Source organism: Pogonomyrmex barbatus, unplaced genomic scaffold (assembly GCF_055798465.1).
Source record: "Pogonomyrmex barbatus isolate J1 unplaced genomic scaffold, ASM5579846v1 scaffold18, whole genome shotgun sequence".
Classification (NCBI taxonomy): domain Eukaryota; kingdom Metazoa; phylum Arthropoda; class Insecta; order Hymenoptera; family Formicidae; genus Pogonomyrmex; species Pogonomyrmex barbatus.
Genome location: NW_028297114.1, coordinates 2188584 through 2196967, shown reverse-complemented (window position 1 = coordinate 2196967; position 8384 = coordinate 2188584). Strand labels below are relative to the sequence as shown.

The window sequence follows — 8384 nt, the reverse complement described above, 5'->3', positions numbered from 1 at the left end:
TCGTGACTTTTGGCAAAAATGTGGAAGGCTGGAGGAGGAAGGAACGTACGAGAGGAAGAGAGTTGATTACCCGGAAACGCGTTCAACGGTAGAACGCTAATTCGATCAGAAGGTGCAACCAGCGACAGGAACAACTAGTTCCCCTAGAAAAAGAGGAAGAAGAAAACAATGCAGACCTCTGACTAGAAAGAAAACGAGGGCTCTGCGAAGCGAGCGCACGGCACTCGGGGTATACACGTACGATGCTCCGTTATTGCGCATGCGTGCGTCAGAAGCGGTCTTCACCTCGGAGGACTCGCACAGGCCTGCGACCGAGTAGTCCCGCTGGCTGGCTCACGAGGCCTTATGGTGGAGGTGGAACGAGAGGGAGGGCCGGCCAGTGGGTGGTGGGGAGCAAAAGACAGTCAACGGGGTCCGCGCGCATTTTGCTCGTAGGATAGGCGACGAGGTAGTAACGGAGGGGAGTGGGGGGAGGACGAGAGAGCGGCGGGGATGCCGGCGAGGGGCAGGGAAGAGGGGACCACGGGCCCCGGACTACTGAGTTCAACTTACTCGAGGACTCAGTAGCTCACGAGAGGCCGCACGGTTGAGTTTTCTCGATTTACGGTGCTCGTTCACGGAGCCGCTCTCAAGATAACTGTAAATCCGCCGAGTGAGGGAAGTGACATACGTATATGGACCTCAGCGTCGAAGTACTCAGGTACCAATTGAAAATCCAGTGTTTCGACCGCGAGTGACATTCCGAGAGCACACCTCGGGAACCGGATCGGTTTGGTTTCTGTTTCTTTTTTTTTTTTTTTTTTTTTTTTTCTTCGAAGTGCCGGTGAACTTCATCGCCTGATTTTTTTGTGAGAGAAATCTCCTCTGCTTCGCGCAGCTTTATTCCAGAATCCGATCCAGGATTGTCCTGCGTTGATCCTCGCGGATGATCCCCATCAACGCGAGACGCGGAGCAAGGACAGGTAATGGTGAATCACCGCGACCTAGACCGCAACAGGTGGATTAAGTAAAGTTCTTCGTGAACCTCCACTCGTGAACCTCCAAAGTACTCTCGAGTATGACACTGTTGCGCATAATACCGTATTGACGTGTTTTGATCGTCTCAGCCGTGCCCTCGCAACCTATTGTGCCGCGATCGCGATCTTGACTATATCGCTTAGCGAGAAAAGCGACTCGCTTACCACTTCGATGTAGTGGTAGTGCAAAGTGACATCGTAGTGCATCGCTCCCGACATCAGGTCACGATGCCAAAGATCTTTCTGATCAAGAATCGACTGCATCAGCAGCAATTGCGGCTGCTGGAGTCGCAACATCTCAGCAAAAGTCCGCCTCTCGGTAGCGGCAAGGACAGCCCATTGGGCAGCTCGGAGCCACTGAGCCTCATCGTTAACAAGGACCAATGTAAAGTGATTTCCAACTAAGCGGAACGGAATCGGCATAATTTCGACGATCGCTGTTTTCTATACTTACAAAATTTAGATGATCAGATAACATCCATCTTTTCTTACTCACTATGGGAAATAGAATTCGTCGAAATTATACCTGTTCTAATTTTTGAATCGAATTACTTATTAGTGATATTGTGTATATTTAATTCATAGGCTACATTTTTCTAATTAATAAGTTCTTTGGTCAGTTTGAAGTACATTTTTTCCTAGATGATATTTGCGTCCGTTGCCAAGTCGAAATCTTTTTCCTATTTTTCTCAATTAGGATTTTTATAACTATTTTGATATTTGAATCTATCAGATTGATTTATTTTGATATTATTTAACACCTAGAGAACCCTTATTTAAAATTATAAAATTCTATTGAAAATAGTCAAAGATTCCTTTTTTGAATCTCAAAGTGATTTTGCTGCTTATTTTGATGCATTGTTGGAAATTCAGTATAAAATGAACCTTTGTCACAATCTTCTAAACCCATAAATCTTAAAGCTAAGGTCAAAAGAGACAAAATTTTTGACTTGGGTTCCTTTTCTGACATTTTTGGTATGATCGTGGAGTGAATTTTAAATCAGAATTTGACTCTGTCGAAATAAACTCAAGTTAAAATTTATGAAAAGATAAAGTAAGATAATTAATATCATATGTTGAAGCCCAATCAAATTGCACCAATTAATCCATTTGGAACGAATTACGGGACGTATAATTCTGCGTTATAATTATTGGTTTAATCATTGTGTTCCGATTTTTTGCGTTATGAATTTTTGTGTATATACGCATACACACGGCAGATAACCATCTACTTTACGTATTAAATCGCGGCGAGTATTACTTTCGCGTATGCCTATACGACGCATTCATTACGGAGATAAATGAGAAACGGATTAATAAGTCCGCGGGACAATTATCTCCATCTTTTCGGTGCTGCGTACACAGCAATTTGATATGCCGATTATCGGATCATTACGGAGCAGCGTAAGTCGCTGCCGTGTAAAATTAAGATACCGATCTCGACAGTTTAATCCGTAATATATGGACCATCGATAGCTCGAAAAGATCTCAAGTACACGAGAGACAACTTTGTAGCTTCCCTCTCGTCGGACACTCTCTTTACGGGCGTACCTGCCGAGCAGGAAAGCAAATAAGAGAGAGAACGGGAGAGGAAGAGAGAGAGAGAGAGAGGCGCATCCGAAAATGTTATACTTCTGCCGCAGGTGCGATCGTATTTTGGGGATACAGGTGCGATTGCAATTTCGTATACCTCTCGGTTCCGGGCGTTATCGTGCATGGTACTTGCACGAGCTTTTTTACTTTGGCGAATCGCATTATGCTAATTACTATATACATATTTTCGATGATCAGCGTAACATCCTTCTTTTCTTACTCACTATGGGAAATAGAATTCGTCGAAATTATACCTGTTTTAATTTTTTAATCGAATTACTTATTAGTGATATTAATAATGTATATTTAATTCATAGGCTACATTTTTCTAATTAATTTTTCTAATTAATAATAATAAGTTCTTATTATGCAGTCCCCGCGAATTCGACAGCTCGCGATACGGCATCCCTCTTTTTTTTTCTCGATCGATTCCTCGATTTGAGTAAAAAATAATCGGACGTTTTCTCTCCACGCGTAACGATTTACGACACCCTTCTCAACTGTGCACGTGAGCACTTTTTTCTCGTCGTAATGCTTCTCAGTGATTCATCTGCCACGCGTTTTTCCACTGCGGCCCGACATAATTGGCGACACGCTATTTACAGCACGAGGGAAGGAGAAAAAAAAAAGGTTTCTCTCGTGGCCGATCTGCTGCCGCTCGGCGTCGAGTAACGGCTGACCTTTGACAGTCGGCGAACTTGCTCGCGTATCCGCGCACGCCACTGCAGCTAATTATACGAGTTGCCACTTTGCGCACATGAACATGCCGCGCGCGATTGCGTAATCACGTTTACGTCGCGCGAGCGGTTTCGTCGAAAACAACGGTCATCCTTCCGCGCGTCAGTCGCGCCGATGAGGAACGGTATAGTGAGTAAACGGCCGTAAAATGCAATTGTCTGTCGCGGATGTACACAGCGTGCACATTCGTCGACTCGTCGACAGTTATCGATACATTCGCTCCAAGATCGGTCGAGACCTTGCGACATACAAGAATTTCGGAGCTTACTAAATAAAATGCGAACGTCCATCATCGGGATGCGGTCGGTCGCGTTACGTCGTTTACCTGCGTCTCGCAACATCCCCAGGTGCACTTATCGTTATCGTGAGTCGTTACACGTGCAACGATTTTTTCGTCGTTCTCAGCGGTCGTAAAGATAAACGGAGGTTCGACTAATTGCGGGCAAAAACTCGCCCGCACGCGGCAGCTCGTCATTACTTTTAGTTATATAATTCACGGCTGATTTTTCGGCCTATTGATCCTGAGGCGACGAGGCCTCTATTCGAGGTCGAGGCAGGATGATTTTACAACGGTAAAGTGCGTAGTAGGCGGAGGACGAATGTAGTCCTAAAACTGGTTTAGGAAAGTGACCGGGGCGAGTCCTTCTTTTCATTCGTTCTTTTTTTTTTTTTCTCTTTTTTTTGTGCGCGCTCTCGCGCACCTCCCTAGCTTCTCTTCCCATATCTTTACTTCTGATTCTTGTTTTGGTCAGGTTCCTGCGCTCACGAGACCACGAATGATGCGCGAAACGCGATGTCGATGGCCGGCGATCATCGTGCGTCGCCGCAGGTGCATGAGTTACTCTTTCTTGTTTTCTTCCTCTTTCTCACTCATCTTTCTCTCAGCCGGTATCCGCCGTTTTATCATTAATTATATATGTTAATTAAACATTTATGTAACGCGAAAGCGACCGTTGCCAGACTTAGCATCATTTCGAGCTACGGCTGCCTTACCACTTTGTTAACAGTCGCATTTTTCTTTTTTCTTTCTTTTCTTTTTGTTTTTTTTTTTTTTAAAGCGCGTGACCGACGCAGCCGCTCAATTAATGCAACAGCGTCTAATTAAGTGATTCATTGTCCCTCGAATTTAACGACGCGCGTATTAATCGATTCGTTAGGTCGCCTTAGAGCCTCTTCGTTCGTACGTACGTACACGTGGCTCGTCACGACGATAAACATCATTATCCTTGACGGGCGGAGAGGAAGATTCACGCGCATCGCCGTCCGAGCGATCGTCGATACGTTACGTAAACCGTCTCCCCGCGTGTCGTGCGTGCGGATAGTTTTATTTGCATTTTCCGCGTTGGCGATCAAACGGAATCCAGACTGACGCGAGAGATCGTAATGGTACACCGCGCGCGCCACTCATCGTGTAACGTTTCCTGCGCTCGCGCTACAGCGAGCGGTAATGGACGAGCCGACACGTGTATATGTTCCGGTGCGCCGGACCGGAGACTTCGATGCTCGACTAAGCGATGCGTCGCGCTTCGCCGACGGGCGGAGATAAAATGTCTCTTCTCCCGACGATTCTCGCTCTTCCAAAATGTCCAATGCGAATCGTACGTTCGGGCACGGCATTAGAGAGGCGTAACATTAAAGATTCAAATGTTCTTCTTCGCCAAAAGTTTCACATATGAATACTTCATACAATTCGAACCACTTCATACAATTCGTTATAATTTTGAAGAAATAATATGTAAATATGTAATAATATGTAAATGAAAAGAATAGCTAAAGTATCTAAAAATTTGACTATATATATAAAACTGAAAATAATTTTGTGGAGTTATCAAAGTAATTATTGTAAGAGCTTAACTATGATTATAACTCTGTGAAATTTTTTGTATTTATATAATCAAACTTTTAAACGTTTTATATAATTATTTTGAACGTCCTATATATTTATACTATATATTTATATATTATTTGAACGTCCTTTTTTGATTCAACAAAATCATTTTCGGATCTATGAGAATAAATTTTTAAATATTTCACCAAGACTATTATTATATTTTTCAATGTATATATTTATTTTTCGAAAAAGATTCTTCGGAAATTTATAATTTAATAAAATCGCACTCTTTTAATATCAAAATAATTCGTACAACGTTCTGATTGGTACCTACACAGAAAGAATCGTTTTATTGATTTAAAAATGTCTCTAGATTTGAAAGTTAATTGTTTGAATTAAAATATTTATGTAAGATGTGTCTTAAGCATGATGACAATACTGCTTTTAATGTTTTAGCACCCGACTTGAGCATTTTTACATAATTATTCTACAAAATTATTTTCAAATTTGTATTTGATACTCAAATTTTATACTTTAGCAAAAAAATTCTTTCCGTAAGTATTACTGTAAGTATTACTGTATTCTTTAAATGCTTTTTCTCAGATCGAACAGACAGACATTATTTATCATAATTTTTTTGGTTTCTCTCTAATATACATATATATGATATGTATATAATCGCTAGAGCCGACTTGCATAACTGTCCTACAATCGTGCGAACTTGGAACGTAACTCTTATGGATTCATGGCCGTGGCCTTAAAACGGCGAGGCGACGGGCTTCTCTTATCGTGAATGCTGATGAGTTTCGAGGCTGCTGATATTTGGCGTGTCTATTGGGCAATCGAAGTGTCTGCCGTTAGAGCTGGGGCCTTCGGTGTTGGGACCTTCGGTTTCGCGCGAAAGTTGCGCAACGCGCTACCGGCGCAAGCCTGCTGTCAGTGATCTCCGCGACGGCCAAGGCGATCGTGCCGACATTAGAATCTCGTTGTGGAAACATAGCTGGGAGTAAGAAACGGTGGGGCATGAATAGAGAGACAGAGGCTATGAGAGAGATATATGGAATTCTTCTCGCATTTCTTAACGAGAGATCTTGAAGCGAATCGTATTTACGCGAATATTAAATTATTAATTATTAAATTTGAACTCTCTGTTTCTGGTTGATTTCTTTTCCAAGTATATGCCCTGTAAATTATAAAGAATATATTAGTTTTTTTCTATAAATTATCTATATTCTTATATAATTATGAAAGAAAGATATTATGAAAGAAATATTTTATTAATTTTTCTTTATCGAATGATGAAATATATTGGATTAATATTCGATAATAATACGCTGATTGAATTTGAAATCTGTTTTGCAATTGGAAAAGAAGGGGAATAATACAAATAACTACGAGTTAAATTCCGCAAAACATCCGCACGCGTGATTCTTTACTTTAAATACTTGATATTACACAGACACATGTTGATGAATATTAATTAAATGCAATTAATTTCTTTCTGTTTTTAGTTTATTTGTCGAACGTCCGACAATTAAGATAGTCTGAAAATCATATTTCTGAGAATTCTGCTTATATTTTCCGACTGCGCGATTTCGTAAACATTTTATGATTTCCGATGATCGGATACGCGACTTGTATATTTTTCATCTTCTAACGTACTACTTTCAGCAGGTGTCACGCAATTTCTTTCTTCGTTTATCCGCGCGTACGCGATCCTTGCGGTAACCATTAGAATTTTATTTTTATTTTAGAATGCGTCGCTTCGAGCCAGTCGTTCCTCGATCGTAACGTCACTCTGTATCAAGCCTGTAGCGACGCGATGCGTTTTATGCAATTGCGGTGCGACGCACGCTCATTCTACTTAGCCGATGACCACGCCAAAAGAGGATCGCACTGTCGCCGTGCGTGTGGAATGCATTAAATTCGACACGACGAAGGGAGCAGGGCCGGCACGATCAGTCAAGTTGAGCATTATTAAATTCATAGAACATGCAGCTGACCGCTGAACTTCGTTCGCTACCGCGTGTTTCAAAAAACATTCAATAGAATTATTTATTTTCAATTATCCGAGCTCTCTGTACCTTTAAAATGGAAATTAATCAATGTATATGTTTATTGTTTTGCAATAGTAAAGGGAAATTAACGGGCCAAATTCGAGCAGAAAAGATGGAGATATAATGAAATAAATTAGTCACATAATATTTTAAGATGTCTCATAATTTCTCATAATGTCTCATAATAATTTATTTCATTATATTTCCATCTTTTCTGTTCGAATTTGGCATGTTAATTTTCTTCATTTGTTATGTATCTTTAATTAAAGAAGTAACTATTGCCATCTTGTTGCATTATCAATTTGAAAACACATATAACATATACATCTTCACGTTCTGAAAAGAATTCTTTTAATTAGACTTGGATTGATCAAAATGGATTTTCGTAAGAATACCGTAATCAGGGAAAATGTATTTTCCTCTCAAAATCAAAATTCCCTTTTTTATAAAGGATTCGTTGTTACATTCAAAAATTTGTATTTTTAGAATTTTAAAAGATTCTTAATTTTCTAAAGGTATCAAAATCACAATACTTTCCAAACGATAATGAAATCTATTACATACAATCGGTATTTTTCAAATATCACAAGTAGTGTAGCCTTGGCATCTTGGTACCAACCGCCGTTAATTGAGTAGCGGCAGACATGTGAAAACGAGGCACGGAATAAAGTTGAATCGCACCATAATTTCGCGAAGTCTCAAGGAGAAGGTCCAACGATTTTGCTGGCGCTGACGAAAGTTACGAAACGCAATGTTTCGGACATACATGAGAAAAGGAGAGGTATATATCGGTCCGAGACGCCGTTAAGCGCGTCGCACGTATGTAACGCGCGTTTGTAGATAAATACTGTTACATCCATTGCACATACGAGCTTTAACTGTCGTTGACACGCAGGTAATCGCGCTCAGTGACGCGCACCTGTTGCAAAGGCTCGTACACCAGGATGTGCAGTCATTGCGACGAATTACAATGCATCGCCCGTAAGCCTCGCGATGCGTGCATGCATGTCTAATCGTACGCGCTCGGGTACGCGTGTGTGCGCGCGTGAGCATGCGTGCGTGCGTGCGTGCGTGTGCGGCGTGTGTGTGTGTGTGTGTGTGTGTGTGTGTGTGTGTGTGTGTGTGTGTGTGTGTGTGTGTGTGTGTGTG

General features: G+C 41.4%; 1 protein-coding gene across 6 annotated transcripts in view; it reads left to right on the top strand.

The window, feature by feature from the left end:
- Positions 1-470: 470 nt before the first annotated feature.
- Positions 471-8384, top strand: part of LOC105434009 (uncharacterized) — a 28979-nt gene continuing 21065 nt past the window's right edge. For 2 of the 6 annotated variants that reach the window (XM_089074872.1, XM_089074871.1), the window contains exon 1: positions 476-1401. In XM_089074872.1, coding sequence (XP_088930998.1) covers positions 1245-1401 — 157 coding nt within the window. In that variant the 5' untranslated portion in view covers positions 476-1244. Of the gene's footprint in view, positions 1402-8384 lie in introns of all 6 variants that reach the window. The other 4 variants (XM_089074874.1, XM_089074870.1, XM_089074876.1 and 1 more) reach the window with 4 other exon arrangements.